This window comes from Halyomorpha halys, unplaced genomic scaffold (genome assembly GCF_000696795.3).
Source record: "Halyomorpha halys isolate HHAL.00 unplaced genomic scaffold, Hhal_1.1 Scaffold1395.1, whole genome shotgun sequence".
NCBI classification, from domain to species: domain Eukaryota; kingdom Metazoa; phylum Arthropoda; class Insecta; order Hemiptera; family Pentatomidae; genus Halyomorpha; species Halyomorpha halys.
This window is the reverse complement of record NW_027111868.1, coordinates 52,863-74,627: the sequence shown is the minus strand read 5'-3', so window position 1 is coordinate 74,627 and position 21,765 is coordinate 52,863. Positions and strand designations below refer to the sequence as shown.

General features: G+C 31.4%; 1 protein-coding gene across 1 annotated transcript in view; it reads right to left on the bottom strand.

Annotated features, from left to right (window-relative positions):
- Positions 1–1,265: 1,265 nt before the first annotated feature.
- LOC106689564 (serine/threonine-protein phosphatase 6 regulatory ankyrin repeat subunit B) overlaps positions 1,266–21,765 on the bottom strand; it is a gene marked incomplete in the record, with an annotated part of 34,097 nt that continues 13,597 nt past the window's right edge. The window contains 1 exon segment of the mRNA XM_014434610.3: positions 1,266–5,759. Within this exon segment, the coding sequence (XP_014290096.2) occupies positions 1,633–5,759 (4,127 nt within the window).

Here is a 21,765-nt window from a genome sequence, read left to right as displayed (position 1 = left end):
TCGTTTGTCCAGATTTAGTCCTAAGTAACGGATCTGCTCAACAGGAATAAGTGGGGTATTATTAAAAGATATTGTGTGGCAAGATGAAGGTTTACGACGAAGGGTAAATGTGATTTGGTGGAATTTATTAGAATTTATTTTAATCCTCCAGTTTTGGCATCATTCTTCAAGGGTGGTGATGTGGGATTGGAGGGTTTTGGATACAATGGAAGGATCATTATTCACTGACAATAGGCATGTTTCATCAGCATACATGGTGAGAATAGTGTTAGAATGGATAGAATAGATAATAACGGATAATGAAATAATATGTAGGGGGTAGGAATTTACGGATCTTGTATAGCAGTCCTGGGTGCCAGACTCGATCAAAAGCCAGTACATTCCGCGCTCCAATGAAGACGAGACTACATCAACCACACGATGACATTGCTGGATAGTGGAGTGGGATGTTCGGAATCCAAACTGGTGATCTGGGATTATGTGGTTGGAATTTAGGATGGGGTATAGGCGTTTTAAGATAAGTTTAAGAATGAATTTAAAATGGAAAGAGATAAATGACAAGTGAAATTATTATTTCAATTAATATATTTTTGGAAGTTAACCTTTAATAATCTTCATTCCTTTACTCCAAGACTCGTTTCCTTTATTCATATGCCAGAAATTTTTCTTAGAAAAAATGCACCCAATTTATGCCTGTTTTAGTGGAGAACCTTAGTAATTAATATCCTGCATCAGGCTTTTCATTCTTTGAGAGAGAGTTGGATTTCCCAAATTCTAGGTTACTTCTTTTGACAGCATTCAACTGCAAGTGGCTGAGAATGAAATTTCGTATAACTTGATGAATTCATCTGTAAATTTTTTCAGTAACTAATCTCCCCCCACCTCTCCATCTCCTCCCTCATACTCAGTACAGTGTCATTTTTTCTTAAATTTTATTATAATTAAGATATTACTTACCTACTCTTTTATATTATTACTACTACTTTTAGGTTATTCAATATATATGTATATTTATATGTTTGTATATATATTAGCAATAAAATAAAATTTGTATATGAAATAATGTAGGATATTAAAATTTTTATCATAAACTTTAGAATGGTACATTTTCTTTAAATTTAACTTATTAAAATATAATTAATGGAGGAGATAATAGTGACTGGAGATTTAATCAGGGTTTTTCAATTGTTTGGGAGTGTGGTCAAGAAAGGAAACACAAAGTAAGTCTAAATATTGTTTATTTATACATAAAAAATATAAATTATTATTATTATCAATTGCATAGTATTAACAAAAAATAGAAGACATTTATTAATTTACAATGATGTACATGAATTGATATCTAATAAATTTATATGTATAATTCTTATTTTATTTTTTATAATTTATAAACATAAAATTACCATGCACAAAAGAAATTAATTAACATTAAATTATTACGATTGAGATAGAATAATATATGGTAAGTATTAATATATATGAATCTTTTAATTTTAGTTGGCTGTGGTGGGGAAGGCAAGGGTTCTTGTAGGAAGTGTAGTACCATAATAATAAGATATAGTAGTCCTTATTGATTGATTTATATAAATTGATTAATATATTGTGGCTACAAGTTTTTTTCTTAAATGGCGTTTAAAAAAGATTTGATGTGTCTAAATATGATGATAATGTAATGTTCAGCAAGGTGGTGGAAAGGTATCCTATAACATCTTGGTGGCCTCTCCAAGAAGCAGCGTAGTTCAATGCTGTGAAGCCCCATTTATCTTCCTCATTCGTATTAGCTCGTTTCTGTCGAAGAATTTTCACTATTTCTAAATGACCTCTGCTAGCACTGCGGTGTAGAGCAGTCCTACCATTTATATCAGGCCTTAAACCTTCGAGCCCGTCCTCTGAAAGCAATTTTACAACATCAGTGTGGCCTTCCCTGGACGCTACGAACAAAGGAGTTTCATGGTCAATATTAAATGCACCTCCAATCTCACGATTTTTCTTAAGTAACATAGAAACGATTGCCAAATTTCCATTCAATGCAGCGTAATGAATAGGGTGATTTGAAAATTTATCTCCCTCCTCTCTAGCTCCATGTAATAAGAGTACTTCTACACATCCTATGGAATTGTCTCTAGATCCAATATGTAAAGGTGACATGAGGTAGAAATTTAATGGATTGATATATTCAAGATCTGCCAGCATCGAAACAACATCTTTTTCACTTCCTATGGATTTGTTATGCTTTTCGCAAGCCAGATGCAGAGGGGTATCGCCATTTTTGTTTTCATAAAAGTGGTAAATACTATGAGCAAGCAATAATTTGACCATATGGGAATGCCTTTCTCTTGCGGCCAGATGTAAAGGGGTCATTCCATCTATATCTACTGCATCACTGTTTGCTCCGTTCTTCAATAAGACGTCCGCTATTTCCTTGTGGCCCTCGAGAGAAGCATAATGTAGAGGAGTTCTAAGATCTTTAGTTTTGGCTTCTTTGTTAGCATCAAGATTTAGTAACAACTTCCCTATTTCTTGCGAATCGCTCAACGCCGAGTAGTGAAGTGCAGTGTATCCATCTTTATCACTATAATCTAATGCAGATGGAGGCTGAGGAAGTAGTAATTGGGCTATTGGAAGATAACCAAGTCTGCAGGCGATGTGCAAGGGAGTCGTACCGTTGATGTTGGCAGAATACTTATTGGCTTCAAAATTTAAAAGCAATTTCACTACTTCGACATGTCCCTGCTCACAGGAGTAATGGAGCGGTGTATATCCCCGTTCATCTTTTACTTCTAATGAGGCTCCATGTGATATCAATAACCTTACAATATCCGTGAGTCCGTAGTAGGAAGCAATGTGGAGTGCTGTCGAATTATGGATCTCTGTTACCCGTACATTATTCTGAGAGTTAATGAACTTTACATCTGAATATGCATCTATAAACGTCGTGAAATTCGCATTTGTGATTCTACTCCTGCTCGTTTGCAGAATTAAATTAACTATATCAACATCTTTCGATTTAACAGCTGAAGAAAGAGGAAGATTACCGTGAATGTCTTTCTTTTCTATATTTGCTCCGTGTTTGATGAGTAGATCCACTCCTTCTAGAAACCTCATTCCTATGGCATAATTGAGGATAACAGTTGGGTAAGATTCAAAATTCTCTGTCCTATTCAATAAAAGCTTTACGAGTTTCAACTTTTTATTTGAAACCGCATTGAACAGAATTTTTGATCCTAAGAAACTCTCATCTTCTACTTTGGCTCCATACTCTAAAAGGAATTCCATTAATTCATCAAGTCGTTTTGAATAAGCTAAATCTAGTATTGTTTTCCCTTCTTCACTCATCACATTAGGGTCAGCATTATTAGACAATAGAAATTCGATTAGCTCTGGATTAGCATTATCTATTGCTGTGTATAGAGCTGTAATATTGTTACAACCTATTCTGTTAATATCATCCTCATAATCTAAAAAAGTCTTTACTACGTTTACATTTCCTTTATAAGAGGCCCATAGAAGAGGAGTAAAGCAAAAGGAATCTTGGATTTCTAAACTAGCATTCTGGGATATCAAGTAGCCAACGGCAGTATCGTTAGCGTTTATAGCGGCGTAATGTAGCGGCGTTTGTCCATAGAGGTTTTGTGAATCCACATCAGCGCCGCGTTCAATAAGAGTTTTCATCATTTTAATGTTAGTTTTTACCGCTAAAAAAAGCGGCGTGTTACCATTTCCACCTTTCATATTAACATTTGTCCCGTGATCCAGAAGTTGCATAACCATTTCTATGTGTCGGCCCTTCATTGCGTAATGTATTGCTGCATCATTATAAGTATTTCTCATTTCTACACTTGCGTTTCTCTCTAAGAGTAGATTAAATATAGCTTCGTGGCCCTTCATAGCAGCAATATGGATTGGTGTGAATCCATACTCTCCCTGACAATTGACCGAGGCACCATGGTCTAGAAGTGCCCTAACAATATTCAGACTCCCATAGATAACTGCATCATGAATCGGAGTGTTATTATTCATATTTCTTGTATGCACACTAGCGTTTCTTGTCAAAAGTAAATTAACAATGCGTTCGAAGCCATAATCCACTGCATTATGCAGTGGCGTGAATCTGCTTTTTCCAATACTATCAATGTGAGCGCCGTGATCAAGAAGTGTCTTAGCAATGTTAAATTCGCCCTGTAATGCTGCATAATTTAATGGAGCGACATTTTCTTTATCTCCTATATTCACAGTTGCATTTCTTTCTATGAGTAAATTAACAATACTTTCGTAGCCACGTCCAGCAGCAATATGGAGTGGCGTTCTTCCAAAACTTCCCCTACTGTCGATAAAACCGCCATGGTCTAGAATTGTCCTAACTATGTTTAGATTCCCTTTACCTGTTGCATAATGTATTGGAGCATCATTGAACATATTCCTTATATCCAAGCTGGCGTTCCTCTCTAACAGAAAATTCACAATATTTACGTCGTCCTTCCCATGATGAGCAGCGTAATGTAGCGGCGTGGATCCTGAATATCCCTTACTGTTGACCCCTGCACCATGGTCTAGAAGCTTCTTAACAATGTTCAGATGCTCATAAGATACGGCTTCATGAATTGGAGCGTTATTATTATCATTTCTTAATTCCACACTTGCATTCCTTTCCAGCAGTAAATCAACAATGCTTTCGAAACCTTTGTTGGCAGCAATATGCAGTGGTGTCCTACTGAAATTTCCCTCAATATTGATGAAAGCACCGTGATCTAAAAGTGCCCTAACGACGAACAATTTGTTATAAGCAACTGCGTAATGTAGTAGAGTGTCATTATTAATGTCTCTTATATTCGTACTTTCGTTCCTTTCCAACAGGAAATTAACAATATTTACGTGCCCCTTTGATACCGCAAGATGAAGCGGTGTTACATTGGATATTCCCTTACTATTAGTAATAGCTCCATGATCTAGAAGAATCTTAACAACATTCAAATTACCATATAATGCTGCTAAATGTAACGGAGTGAACTCATCGTTATTTTTTATATTCACAGTTGCATTCCTCTCTAACAATAAATTAACAATTGGTTCGAAGCCCTTCGTAGCAGCGTAATGGAGAGGAGTCTTACCTGAATAGTCCTGAATATTGATACTAGCACCACGATCTAGCAGTACTTTAACAACATTCAAATTACCAAATAATACTGCATAATGTATGGGAGCTACATTATATTGGCCTCTTATATCCACACTCACATTCTTCTCCAGAAGTAAACTTACAATACTTACATAACCAAACTTTGCAGCCAAATGCAACGGTGTTGTAGCGGTATTTTCTGTGCTTTGGATGTTCGCACCGTGATCAAGGAGTGCCTTAACAACATTCAGATTCCCCAAAATTGTTGCATAATGTATTGGAGCTAAGCCTTGTTCATCTACTATATCCACGTTTGACATCCTCTCCAACAGTAAATCAACTATATTTTGTTGGCCTTTGCTAATAGCAATATGTAATGGCGTGGATCCTAAATTTCCCTTAATGTTGATATTAGCTCCGCGATTTAGAAGTGCTCTTACAATATCTGAATTCCCATTAGACACTGCATAATGTATTGGAGCGTTGCCATCTCCATCACTTATATCCATTCTTGCATTCTTTTCCAAGAGTAAACTAATAATATTTTGGTATTCTTTCGCGACAGCAACATGTAGTGGTGTTCTATTGAATTTCCCCTTACTATTGATGCCAGCGCCATGATCTAGAAGTGCCCTAACAACATTGAGGTGCCCATTAGATACTGCAAGATGTATTGGAGCGTTATTATCTTCATCTCTTAAATCCACAATTGCATTTCTTTCAAGTAACGAAGTAACAATGGTTCGGTAGCCCTTACTAGCAGCAATATGGAGTGGCGTCGATCCTTCCTTTCCTCTGCTGTTGATTTCAGCACCATGTTCCAGAAGTTCAATAGTTTCCTTCAAATTTCCGATTTCTATGACCAGATGTAGAAGATCATTATCAGTCGGTCCTTTTTTGCTTATTACACCATGTAGCTTCCTTTTGTCAAACATCACTATAGCGTCTGATCCTCCTGCATTTCTTAGGATATCCCTTTTACTTTTTGAATGTTCTTCATATCCCTTTTCCACTTTCTGAAACATAATCAATCGAATTAACATTAATCAATATTTTCAAATAAACTTGGGTGTTTAGAAATGGGTCCTATTTCTATTAACCCATTTGCCTTAAATTCTATGAATTATGTAACTGTAAGATGTTTCCTGGTTTGTATAAACAAAAAAATGAAGTAATTTTGAAGGTAGTATAATTTAACCCAGTATAATTTAGATATTTCCCGGAGTAAATGTTGGAGGATATTACCCAAATTAATTGTGCGTTAATGGCATCACTGGTTTGAATTGAGTGGACTGTATTTAAACATAAATGAAGAATGGTAGTAGGGATGTAAGCCTATATTCTTAATTTAATTATAAGACACGTGGTTATAGGAGGTTTGTGCAAAAGGTACAACGAGGTTTAGCATTTATTTTTGATTATGGATTGTAACGGGGTTAAATGAAATAATCTTTATTAACAATTTTCAAAACTTTTCTTTATAACGCCGTGGTATTGTTTACTATTTAATCGGGTGTATCCTCTTTATATTATCTCTACCTAATTCTTGAAATACATCTTAGTTTATAGAACACATATTCTATTTCATTTAAATGATTTTTGTTTTCATTGTCTATTTTAGTTTGATTATTAATAATTAAAAAAAAAAAAAAATTTGAGAGCTACGTCTGATGCTGTTTTACATTTATCTTATCTGCTCCTATTCATCATGGAATGTTATTGAAGATGGACGCATCTTTGAAATATTGGCCGTGTTAAAAAACTAAATAAGAAATATGGAGATATATTATTCTTAGAAATAAAATAGAACTTATATTCTGTAAATGTGAAACAAAGTTTATAAATAATTTTAATTGTTAATTGAATCGATCGCTTTAAAAGCTATATGTCACGTTTTTTCCAAAAATATTTTTTGTTTCTATTTTTTTCTTAAAATTGAACAATAAATGACATGTGTATAAAGTATGCTCGTTAGTACTCCTTGTAGTCCAAGTGCCCAACTAGAGTAAAAAAAATGAAGTTTTTAGTCCCAATGTTTTCTTACCTAAATGAAAAACATACAGGAAACCATTTTGAAAATTGAGCATGTATACTTATCTAAGAGTGAGCTGAACTACCATCCTCATCTCTACCCAACTGAGTACTCCTTATGACAGTGAGAAAAAATGTGTAATATTCTGTTCTTATTTCATACCAATTCCTGTATGTATAGGGGTGCAAGAGTGCTACTTTTTCTTTTAGTCTGCTGAAAGCGGTTATACATTGGTGGCATGATAGCTGGGGGGCTTTCAAGAAATGGGGAGGGGCCATTCCGGCTGGTGATGGTGGTGCCAGGACTAACAGAATACCTCCACATTATTTAAGCCCAACCAGACCATTTCAATGAGAGATAGACCTAGCTGATATTAAAGCATATTTAATTGTACTCTGATATACTTTGGTTCATTAAAATTATAGGCCATTAATGTGAAAAATTGATTTTATTAAGCCACATTTGACACATTTTATGAGTCAAAATCGATGACTCTGCGACCATAGTAATGGGGGAATAAGAAATGGCGGTCGTACCAAAAGATATGAAAAATTCATTTTTGAGTTCTTTTATATAAAATAAAAAATTGTATCTTATTTCCTTTGAGAAAATGGTTCCTCTTTTTTAAGTGATGCAGTAAATGTTATGAAAAAGTAAATATTTAACATATATGTATATATAGTTGACCGTAAAAGTTGATATATAAGAAGATGGTCAGGGTTGCGGTCAAAAGTGAAACAAAAATAGTTAACAACTATTTATTTTCCGACGTTTCGTCCCACTTTGCAGGGCTTCATCAGGGCTAAAATGATACAATGATAAGAATAAAAATACAAAGATAAGATACAATGATAAGAATAAAAATACAAAGATAAGATACAATGATAAGAATAAAAATACAAAGATAAGATACAATGATAAGAATAAAAATAAGTAACAATGGCAAGAGTAAAAATTTCTTTATAAAAATATGTAAAATATAAAGCTAAAAAAGTACAGGAGATACATATAAAACAAAAACAATACGGGGAAAGGGAAAAAAAGTTCTGTTCAACCGATTCATTTAAGCAGGTATGTTGTCCTTACTTGCTCTTAGCTCATTTATTGTCATTTTATATCATTATTATTATTTATTTTTATTTTTATCATTCTTTCATGACGTTTATTTTATCTCTATATATCTTTTTTTTTTTTCCCTTTCCCCGTATTGTTTTTGTTTTATATGTATCTCCTGTACTTTTTTAGCTTTATATTTTACATATTTTTATAAAGAAATTTTTACTCTTGCCACTGTTACTTGTTTTTATTCTTATCATTGTATCTTGTCTTTTTATTTTTATTCTTATCATTGTATCATTTTGTATTTTTTTACCCCTGATGAAGCCCTGCAAAGTGGGGCGAAACGTTGTAAATATTTAACGTTCACGCCCAATTTTCATACACTCATAACTAACCAAATCTCTAAAAATCTTTATAGCAGATTATTTAATGCAGAGTAAATTGTCTATAACATGAGATCTTATAGAAGCCTTTACGTTCCGTAGTTCTAGAGACAAGGCGTACTCAAGGGAGGGGGGGGGGAGGGGGCATGGTCGTTCAGGTTGTGCCATTTCAGTACGGAAAAGGAGAATGAAACCAAAATTTTAAAGAAAATTATTTATAATTATAGGAGTGCTTTATTAGTTATTACTATTATTTGCTTGAAAAAATTTTATTTTCATTTAAATTAATACTTTTTCCCTGTGTACGCCCATGTCTAGAGATACAGTTTTTCAAAAAGCCACACTTTTCCAAATAATAAAAAATTAATATTATGTGTTTGTGTGAGTTACTTCACCTTCATTTCTATTTACTTTAATGAAAACTATATAACTGTGAATAATTTTCATTAAAGTAATAAAAATAAATAGGATGAAGTAACTAACACACAATATTGATTTTTCATTATTTAGAAAAAAACTGTACAGATAAAATTGATGACTGGACCAACCATAACTGTGGGAATTGAAATTGGCTGTTCCAGAAGATACGAAAAATTCATTTTTGAAATCTTTTAAGCTAAAAATTTCTTATTTCTATTCAGAAAATGGTTCAGTATTTTTAAGGGGGCCAGTACATGGTATTAAAAAAAGTCAATATTGAAGCATTTAAGGTGCACAATGATTGTTTATTTATTTTATTTTATTTCAGAAAATTCTAACATTAACGTCCATTTTTCATTCCGAGCTCCATATCTTAAGAACTACCTAAAACACTAAAAAACTTATCAATGGTAATGGAAATATTTGAAATAAATAAAAAAAATAGTGTATTTCTAATATATGTAAAGGTTTTTTGAACTAAATTCTTGAAATTTCCAAAGATCATTTTTAACAAGAAAGAGCATCCATTTTTAAAAGCGGATGAAATGTATTAAAATTCGATTTTTAGCATAATTGAAGTTGAAAAATTTAAGTAAATTTGTTTTAATATACAGATTATCATAAAAAATCAACAACGTTAAGGATACAAACACATAATACGTTAAAATCGATACCTTTTCCTGCTCTCAGGGACGATGGATTTTGACCATTGAGGTATCAAAAGAAAGGGAATTTCATAGAGAAGTGATAAATCACAATTTATATTCTTGAATAAATCTCACTTTGATAAAAGATATTTAAAAAGTGAGAGCTTTGAAACTCTGACAGAGATAAGTCGTCGAGATGAAACTTCCTCAGCACTATGGTTCTCATGGGATTCTTATCGCTTGTTGCTTCGTTCTTTCCCAAGCCTAACTTTAAAACAGTACTAAGAGTTATGGATACTACTTAGAGGAAAAGGGTATTAGACAGAACGACCTCTTTTATCCTTTACCCAATCGTATTTAAAGTATACTTCAAAGCTCTCTGGTATTGTTGGCCAAAATGGATTGTTATCTTAAATGAGTCGCCATTTCACCGTCAGACATAGGGTATTTTTTTTAAAGCCTGGTCATTACTAATTGAATGGTTATTTACTTCATTAAGTAACCTACTAAAATTAACGATAATTTTTCATTCATATCTTTATAACTACCTAAAACACTAAACCAACTTCATAGCACATTATTTAAAATGGAGTCTATTTCATAAAATATGAGCTCTTTACGTTCTATAGTACTCCAGATACATTTTTTCAACTAGTACAATTTAAAAAAAAAATCAATAGTTTGTGAATTTATTTTGGAACATATCATGGAAACTACTATATCTAAGAAAACACTAATTATAATAAATTCAATTAGCTTCAATGAGTGCTAAGAGAACTCTTCTGATTTAATAGTTAGTGAGATATAGTTTTCACAAAATAAATTAATCGACTTTGATTTTTCGTTGTTAAATGTTGCTTTTTAAAAAGGTGTTTATCGGACGCTATTGACCGTAAACAATTCTATTAGGGCTCATATTTTAACAAATTTACTCTACTTTTATTTGTGAAAACCTATATCTGAGGAACGATAAGACGAACAGATTTCTACTAGCGTTGCTGGAGTATAAAGTATTTTATAACGTTTATCTTCGTAGGGATAGTAGTTTTTATGATATTTCCATATTTTGCTTACGAAATTTCGTCCGAACAACTAGAACTACTTTATAGCACATTAAACTAGCTTATAGAGTACCGAAGTTCGGATTACCCAGATTACACTGTATTTGTCTTTTGCGATTTTTGAAATGACCTGTTCAATTTTTAGAATCTAATGTGCATTCCAATCCTTACAATCCAAAATCCTTCTTAAAATCCCCAATGCACCTTACTCTGTCACAAATAAAATCATACATAAAGACCTTAATGTTCCAAATGTAACCGACCTAGCCCAAACCAGATATCATTCCTTCCATTATAAATGACCACCCAAACCCACTAGTTTCTGACCTTGCTTCCTCTTCCATTTCTGACAATCCTCCGAGGCGCCTGATAAGAAGATGGCCACTAGAACTTCTAATGTAAAAACGTAATTAGAGTGAAATTGTTTAGCAATCGGTAGTTTCCCTACACGCTTGTAACACTCCATTATAAAATTACATCAAATTTACTGAATGTATTATTATGTACAGTTGTAAATTTCAATAAACATATAAACAAAAAAAAAAAGTAAATTTGTTTTAATATACACTTTATCATAAACAATCAACAACATACACATAATGCGGTAATATCGATCTCTTATTCGGCTCTCAAGGGCGATGGGTTTTGATGAATGAGATATCAAAAGAAAGGGAATTTCATGGAGAAGTAATAAATCACAATTTCGATCATTAAATTCTTACTTTGATAAAAGTGAGAGTTAGCTTCCACAGCGCAATGGTTGCCATGAGATACTTATCACTTGTTGCTTTGTTCTTTCCCAGGCCTATCCTTAACAAAATGTAAAATATGAATACTATTATCAAAGGAAAAGGGTATTAGACAGAACCTCCTCTTTTTTCCATTAACCCAATTGTATTTAAAGTATACTTTAATACTCTCCGGTATTGTTGACCGAAATGGATTAATATTATTTTAAATAAGTCATTATTGCACCGTCAAACATGGGGTATTTTTGAGATGACCTGTTCAGTTGTTAGAACCTAATGCATTAACATATTATATTCTGAGCTCCATTACTGAAATGGGCCTATTGTTAGTATCAGTGAGATGAATATATACTTACAAAGAGAGTGTGTAGAGTGAAGAGGAAGAGACAGGTTAGAGAGACCAAAGTGGCCAGCAGCAAGATGTGGCGATACATGACAATAACTGAGTATTTAATTGGTCGTGGTAGATGGTCTGTACATTCCTTTCTTCCAAATGTTTTTTTTTCTGTATATGTAGATCGGGAGGGCGAAATCAGTCATTTCTAATTATAGTTCAAACGATAGTGTATAAGGAAGGAAACGCCAGCTTGATAGCTCCTTTTCCTCAACTGCCTTCTTCAATCTCATTTCTTTCTTAGGTTTTAAAACTTTAAATTAATTTGTAAAATAGAAACATTCCGGTTAAAGGGAACTTAAAAAAAAAAAAAACTAATGTATTTCTAATACATGTGAAGTTCGAGTTTTTGAAAATTTATTTTAATATACACTTTATCTTAAACAATCAAAAACCATCTATCATAATAAGAAGTTAAATGAATTGGAAACACACAATATTTAAAAGACAATGAAATGTGTTAAAAATCGAGTTGTAGAAAATTTATTTTAATATAAAATTTAGCATGCCTAATCAAGAACGGTAAGGCTACAATATGATCATAAGAAGAAATTTAAATTAATTTTAAAAACAGGAGCATTCAAGGTAATGGAAATATTTAAAACAAATGAAAAACCATTGTATTTCTAATATATGTGACAATTTTTTGAACTAAAGTCTTCCGATTCCTAAAGAACATTTTTAAATAGCAGGAGCAATTTAACAACAACAATTTTTAAAAGACGATGAAATGCATCAAAATTCGAGTTTTTGAAAATTTAAGTCAATTCGTTTATTAATAATAATAATAATACATCATAAACAATCAACTACGGTAGAGAACAGTATATATTAATAAGAAGTTAACTAAATAAATAAATTGGAAACAAAGAAGCATTCAGAGTAATGGAAGCATACAATTTTTTAAAGACGAGGAGATGAGTTAATTATCGAGTTTTTGAAAATGTAAATAAATTTATTTTAATGTAAACTTTATCATAACTAATAAAAAACGGTAAGGCTACAACATAATCATAAGAAGAAGTTAAATTAATTAGAACAACAGAAGCATTCAGGGTAATGGAAATATTTTAAATAAATGAAAAACCATTGTATTTCTAATATATGCGAAGGTTTTTTTTAAAATAAAGTCATCGGATTTCTAAAGATCATTTTTAAAACAGAGGTGCATACAATTTTTAAAGGACGATGAAATGTATTTAAATTAAATTTTTAGCATAATTCAAGTTTTTGAAAATTTAAGTAAATTTTTTTACAATCAACAATGGTAGACAACAACATGGTCACAATAAGAAGTTAAATGAATCGGAAACACAGAAGCATACATTTTTTAAAAGACGATTGAATGTGTTAAATTTCGAGTTTTTGAAAATCTAAATAAATTTATTTTAATATAAACTTTATCATACCTAATCAAAAACGAAAAGGCTACAACATCATCATAAGAAAAAGTTAAATTAATTTAAAAACAGGGTAATGGAATTTAAATAAATTGAAAACGGTTATATTTCTAATATACGTAAAAGTTTTTTGAACTAAATTCTTGGGATTTCCAAAGATCATTTTAACAAGAAGTCATTGGCGTACTCACAGGGCAAGTTGCCCTTCCCCCAGAAGTGAAAAATTAATTTAATTTAATAAAAATAGTTTTTTAAGTAAATACTAATTGTAATAATTAATAATGCGACAATTATATATATAATAAATAATGTTCTTAAAATTTTGGTTTAATTCTTCTGTTCCGTGCTGAAATGCAATAGCCTGATTGATTGTGGCTTGCCCCTCCCCTAGTTTTGATCTAAAACTATTAATGTAAAATTCGATTCTTTGAAAACATTTTTAATATGCACTTTATTATAAAAAATCAACAACTGTAAGAAAACATACAAACACATAATGCGTTATAATCGATCCCAGGTCCGGCTCTCAGGGGCAATGGATTTTGACGAATAAGGTATCAAAAGAAACAGATTTTCATAGAGAACTGTTGAATCACAATTTCGATTCTGAAATTCTTACTTGGATAAAAGATATTAAAAAAGTAAGAGATTTGAAACGTTGACAGAGATAAATCGTCGTACCGAGATGAAACAAAGTAAGCTTATTTTAAGGTTAGCTTCTTTAGTACTATGGTTACCATGGGATTCTTATCACTTCTTGCTTCGTTCTTTCTAACCTTAAAGCAATACAAATTATGACTACTACTTAAAGGAAAAGGTTAGACAGAATCTCCTCTTTTACTCCTCCACTTCACCCAAAAGTGTTTAAACTATACTTTAATACTCTTTGGTATTGTTGGCCAAAATGGGTTGTTATCTTCAATGAGTCGCCATTTCACTGTCAGACATAGGATATTTGTTGTTAGAGCTTGGTCATTACTTTTTGAATGAAATGTTATTTATTTACTTCATTAAGTAACTTACTAAAATTAACGCTCATTTTTCATTCGGAGCTACATATCTTTTATCATGTTAAAACGATATAACATAATATGATTGAAAACCTGGAGGATGACGTCATGCAACAGAGCAGCTGAGCTCTACATCGTTGTGTTAGGTTACTTGCTCGTAGTTTGTGTCTTGATTGTCTTGTAGTATTGTTTTGGACGTTTTTGAACAGACAATCATTAGCCAAACTTTAAAACTTATACTTTTCACTTAATCTAAGCATGTTGTAATAAATTAATGTAATGAAAGCTTAGAAGTAAACAATAACAAGATAGGAGGAAAGGTTATTAAAAAAGTTGCTCAGAAAATCCGCAAGAAGCTATCATGTATTTAACATGACTAAATAGGGCTGCTCATAATCCTATCTTTAATAGAACACTTAACATAGTAAAACATTTTACATTTAATACAATATCATAAATATCCTGATTGAATGAACTGTTATTTACTTCATTGAGTAACTTACGACGGTATCGTAAGCAATAAATATTGTGAAGATTAATTTTTACAGATTTCCTTGATAATTTTATCTGTCTTGCCTATTTGTGCCAAAGTAAGTGTTTAGGTATTTATTGTAATATATCCGTTTGTAGGCATGTATAGATTGAGCGAGGCTAAGCCGGTTTTTATTTTTAATGGCTCAAATTATTCAACTAGATACCGTTAAGGTTTTGAAATAAACCGAGCTCAAGATTCTGAAAATTATTTTACCAAATGTGTTTAGTCTGTCCGTTTGTGCTTTTATAACCATTTCAGCTGTAGTCTTGACCAATTCTTAGGTTTTATTTTTCAGATTACTTAGTGATATTCAAAGAATGTTTAGAACGATTTGAGCTCAAAATATTGAAAAAAATAATACACTAAAAATGTTTATTCTATCCGTTTCTGAGTATGTACCGTTTTTGTTTTGTCTTTTTCAGCAAAAGGCTCAATCGATTTCTAATCAATCCAAATTATTCAGACTTGCGGGTTCCCACCAAAGCCCGCCTAAAACATCCGTTCATGTAAGGCCTAGCCATGAAGTCTCAGCAAAAAGAATGCAGGATTAATATGTTTATGGATAGCTGAAATGATATTTTAGATTTATATATAAAATTTCGAATTCCAGTTTTCGAAGTAAATACATGTTTTGAGGTCCCCTGAGTCAAATAACCAACTCTCCCAAAATGGTCTAGTTTTTTTTTGTTTGTGAACAGTCTAACCCAAAAACGTAAAGCCCTAAGAAACTGAAATTATAGATTTAAGGCAGGCATACTTGGACATGCCATATACCTGGGATGCTACAGCAACTTTTCGCTAAATTGGACCCACCAGAAATACTCCTTTATCGAATCGATTTTCTTCTCATCGGCTCTAAGGATTTTGATTAAACTCGGTGAATCAATGGCCAATTGCACTATATTAGTTTAAACTATGATTTCTGAAATCTCGGGTAAAATCAGTAATTATCCTTTGAACCAGAAATGTAATCTTTTGGTTAACTTAGCCGGTCATTGAACAGGCAATGATAACCGTTTAAACTTAGATTTAGTGCAAATCAGCGGTAAAGTGGCCTTATGGTTCCTTGATCGGGGATTTCGGGTAAGATGGCTTAACGCTATAGTACAAGAAAAAAAAAAAGTCAGTTATTTCACCCCAATTTTTGATTACTTTAATGAAAACTATAGACAATTATTAGTCTAAATGTATGTGTCTGCCAAGTATAGGCAGGGTAAATAAAAAATTGTGGCTGTTTCAAAACGTTATAAAAAATTAATTCTATATCTTTAAAACAACCAACAACAATAGAAAATCTAAGATAACATTATTTAAAGTAGAGTAAATTTTCTAAAATATTAGACCTAATAGAGCTATTTACGTTCAATAGTTCTGGATATATATCTTTATAAAAAGCAACATTTAATAAAAATATACTGAAAGATGAGTAGTTCGAGAATTTAATTTGAGATATGTATATCTCAAAAATCATTTGGCGTACAGTTGTCTATTGCCACTCAAATTAAAGCTAGTTTAATGGACTATAATGTATTTAATAACGTTTATCTTCGTAGGAGTAGTAGTTTTTATGATATTTGACAGAATAAATTCACAAAAAGTTAATTTCTCGTTGTTCGAATAAAACTTTTGATTTTTGATAAATATATCTCAGAAACCATAAGACGTACATATGTCTGCCAGCGCTCAAAATAGAGGTAATTTAACTTACTATAAAGTAGTTTATGCAACGCATCTTCGTAAGAGTAATAGTTTTTATGATGTTGGAAACGTCAGGAGCAAGGGAGTTACCCATAGCAAGTCCAGAGATCTGATGAAAGAACTGATTGTAAAAGATGAGGTATCTAGTTCTGGCTAAGTTCAAGGGATTCTAGAAAAGGTGTGAGATTAAGGGTGGGGTGAGGTTTTATAGTATCCCAATTTTGTCCACAATATTAAGTACCTTGTTAATGGGGATATTGGTGAAAAGGCTTCCAGTATCAAGTGAAGTTAAAATAAACTTGTCTGGGATATGGAAAGATAATAAAAGTTCTCCAAGTTCAAAAGAATTTGGGATGTCATGGGGATTATCATGGCTAAGAATTTGAAGAGATAACAGAAAATATTTACTAAGATTAGAAGAGGGGGCATTAATATTTGAGATGATGGGACGAAGGGGGTTTCCACGTTTCTGGATTTTAGGTAAACTGTATAAGAGAGGAGGTAGGGATTTATAAGATATGAGGGTATAGTAAGTGTGATGGGTAATCTGTTTATTCTGAAAGAGGTTCTTAAGGACTAGGTTAAATTTTAACATGAATTGGCGGGTGGGATCACGAGTAGTAGGTTCGTACGTTGTCTGGTCAGAGAGGAGATGGTGAATTTTGTCGGTGTAATCTGTTTTATCCATGACGATGGTCAAGATGCCTTTGTCAGATCTAGTAACTATAAGGTTTATTGGATTTAAGAAAATAACTGGTGTATGATAAATCCTGGAAAAATAAGGGTAAAAATTAGAGAATTGAGAGGAAAGGTGTTGGAGGTGATTATACATGGTATTACAGATCCACATGTGGGAAAGTTCTTGGTTCTCCTCAGTTTCCCTAATTTTAATATTCAAGAGGAATTTCTTAAAATTTAACAGTGAGTGAGAATATTTTGAGCGTAAATACAAGGGGGTGGGAAAATGATTGAAGCTATTATCAACAGCTTGTGTGTTTGTTTACACAACTTATTTTAGTTTTTATCTTGTTTGTTTAATACAGTTGTGTTTTTTTGCTTCCTAGGCCTATTATTTTTTTACTGTTGATAGTTAAAAATACTTTTATATTATTTTTAATTAGAAATTAGTAAAAATAGATAGTATATTAAAAAGCAATATATGGCAGTATTTTGTTAATAGTATTCTAAGGTGGTCGTGAAAAAAATAAGTTATATATAAAATGGATTATTATTGAAAAATTGCAGCAATAGTTTACTCAAACCCAACCCTCAAATACCTATAATTTATTTACAAGACCATGAAATCAACAAACAATTTTAAAAACCAAAAATAGTTGTAAATAATATGTGTAAGTAAGTAGTAAAATAAATCAATAAAATAGTTAAAATAACACGAACACTCGTACCTCAATATTTTATTGGTATTATTGATAATATAGGTTAATGATATAATTTTAATGCAATAAATAAAACATTGAAAACTATATTTATTAAAATAAAGGCATGGAATAATATGGAAACAAAAAGAACACCACATCACATCGCTCATAATAAAAATGTAATTATAATAGCATCGAGTTTCATAACATTAAATTATAAGAATAATTTAATGGTGATAAACTTAGAATATTAGATGATGTACACAGAACAAAACGTAAACAATTATTAGAAGGTAAAAACCTTAACAAATAACAGTAAACTATAATACAGATTGTAGGAAGGCAGTCCAGGTGGGGGTCGATAAAGGTACAAACTAGAAGAAAACATATTTAATATTAACCAATGTTTTGCCCCACTTTGCAGGGCTATGATTGAAAAAAAGGTTTACCACTTCAGATTAACATCAAATAGTTTTTTCTACTATTTGGTACCTTTATTGACCGCCACTCAGACTATCTTCCTACGATCTACTTCAAATGCTCAATTATCTACTTCCAATATAAAACAGATTGTGGGAGTTTTGGAACTCAATAAAAAATCATGCCATCAAAACATTTTGGTTATAATCACAACATTAATAATAATTTTAGGCATTTAAATTCAAGGAAAAAATATTTAATTCTTAAAACATTTTACAATTTATTAATCATTTAACTTTTAACTTCATTCTAATACCTGTACAAATGAACATCTACTACCTGTTCAGGCCATGAATATGGTTAGCTAGTTGATGTAAATTTTTCAGTAGAGCATTTTCAAAGAATTCCAGAATTCTTATTCAATGTTTTATATAATTCTTATTTCATTATATTAGGGGTATTCATGATCTTTAGTTTAACATGTTAAAGCGTGTTTAATGTAAACACTCATGTTAAATCGAAAAAAATTGCCTTCTTTTACCGTGGTAAAACGAAATAACATTTAACATGGCTGAGAGTCTGTTACTTGGTCTGTTAAATGGAGAATGACGTCTCACAATAGACCAGTTGAGATCGCCGCCATTTTTGTTGTTGTGACAGCTCAGTTCTTTCGTGTGTTTGTGGTATTCATATCCCTGTTATTAAACCAGAATGGATAATTTTAACGATACATTTGAGAAAAAAAAACAATCTAATTTCATTCTACTATCTGAAAATTTGTAAACGCTCGCCAGATAAAAATCTGACTACATGAACCATGTAATTATTCTTAGGGGACATATGTCCCAGAATAAAGTTATTTTTTCATTTCATTTCATAAGCTAAACTTTCACACAAATTCCACTTTTCACTCACTCTAGGCATGTTGTAATTAATTACTTAAATCAAAACTGAAGTAAACAATAACATGAGGGTCTGGAAGGAAGGTTATAAACATAAAGGCTTATACAAAAAGTTGCTGAGAAAATCCGCTAGGGGCTCTTATGCATTTAACGTTTAACATGACTTCAAATAGGGCTGCTCATAATCTTATAGTTATAACATTTAACATGGTAAAACATTTCACACAACATCATGAATACCCCTATTATGGAAATGTGGTGTTAAAATAACTAGCACTATAAATGGCTTTGTAGAGAAACAGGAGAATTTGGCACAAAATAGTGGCTTGTTATTATCTTTGCTTGAAGCCATTCATACATTATCTTGTGTGACACAAAAAATTGATAATAAAAACAGTCATTATAAATTAATACTGTAGCGACACGCTATATTACAGTAAACCTAAAAAAACAGCAGAAATTGACTGTAAAAAAAAAGTACAGTTTAGAGGGTGTATACTACTCCTTCAAATTAAATACATAGTCAGAAATGTATTTATTTATAATAGAGAGTGAATGAAGGGGTATGAATATATATATGTATTTTCAGAAAAAAGGTTCAAGTTATAATTTTTTATGTTTACAATAATAAACTTTTCCTTTGAGAACCGTAGGTTGGCCGTAGATTAATAAGTGGTCAGAAAAAAACACAGATAAAAAAAAACTATTCATTCTTGCCGAAGTTTCAACCTGAATTTTAGGTCTTCATCGGGGCTAAAAAAACATAAAGAGAGAACACTCATCATTCAGAGAAACATAAAAATTAAAAGAAAATAATAAACAAACAAATTTGTATATTTATATGTATATTGTGTAAATTATAAAAATTTATGTATATTTAAAAATTTGTTTTTTTTATTATTTTCTTTTAATTTTTATGTTTCTCTGAATAATGATTGTTATATCTTTTTGTTTTTTAGCCCTGATGAAGACTTGAAATTCAGGTCGAAACTTTGGCATGAGTAAATATTTTGTTAATTAATGATTAAAGAAAATGGTGGGGGGGGGGTGTGGTCAGCAAAGAAACAACATATATTTTATACAATTAGAGTCTTCCCGCGTTAATCACAAAACTGAAACAAAACCTTTCCCTAGCCTATTCCCAAATTATTAATTTATTATAATACCACCAATTTTTTTTTTTTTTTTAAATTATCCGTCTTTACATACCCACTACATATTTATACATTTTAATATATTTTGGCTCTCATAATTTTAATTTTAATCTTATTTTATCTCAACGTTTGTTTTTTACTGTTGGATTTCCGTTTATCTAACGTCTTTGTCGACCTAACGACTATTCCTGCAATTTCAAACAGTTTAGCAGAAATCTCTGCCTACAACTGTAAGTTATTTTTTTCTCTCTTATCTTTTCTCTTATTTCTTCATTTCCTATTCTCCATATTTCTTCTTATTCTTATTCCCGTTAATATATCCGTTTTTTACATGCCCATTATATATTGATACATTTTATTACTTTTTTGGGCTCTCATTATTTTACATTTTACACTTTTTTATGTTGGTTTTTTCTTTTTTTACTCTCACATTGACTATTTTATCTCTACGATCTTTTGACCTTTAGATTTCTGTTTAAGTAGCGTCTTTAATTAATTCTTTCCACTGTATCATTTATGTATTACTCATGTATACAAATAATAATGTAATCAATCTACTACTGTCTTTATATTACATAGTTATTAATCAACTAATTTATATTTTCATTCCATTATTATGTATATTGCCAAATTTTTAGTCTATTATTTATTTTATTTTATATATTTGTATTGATTCAAATATCATAAAAACTATTTTAACTCTTCCCATCATAAATGAAAATACAGTAAATTTAAGAAAAAATATAAGTTAAGAAATAGTGCTAAAGAATAATATTCAGAAAGTAAATCATTTGCAAAAATCCCTAACTGTTGTGCAAGAATCGATGTTTACATGGAACATCGAGACAGGTTTTGGTTTTTGAGGATTCATTCGTTGTTTGGGCGCGCAGGAGAAATGATGTTTCCAGGATGAGGAGGTCCTCATCAATTTCTGTCCAGCAAGAGTGGACAGTTTGAAAAAGGAAGACAACCAAGAAGAAAAATACTATGAGTTTGGATTGCCTGTAAGAGGACGTCCTTTGGCTGGAAGCGGGAAAGTTAGGAAGCCATTGTTGTGAGAGAGACATAGCTTTTTGGAAGGAATGGAAGCCATTTTTGACGGTAGGACATAACATTAGAAAAAGAAGATACCAAGAATCATCAAAAGAAGATTGTGAACTTGGTTAGTTTTGTTATACCTAAAAATATATACATGTGAAAAATATATATTAATTTAATTAAGTGTAATTATTGTAAGTGTGTGTTTTTGATTGCCTAGCAACCCGCCCTGAGATTAAGAGTCTTTTATATTATAAAATTTAAATTAAATTCTATAGTCTGTTAAATATTAAAGTTTTCAAATTAGAACCCAAGCTGTCTTTTAAGATATTTAAGTTAAAAAATATAAAATTCTTTTTATTTTTATT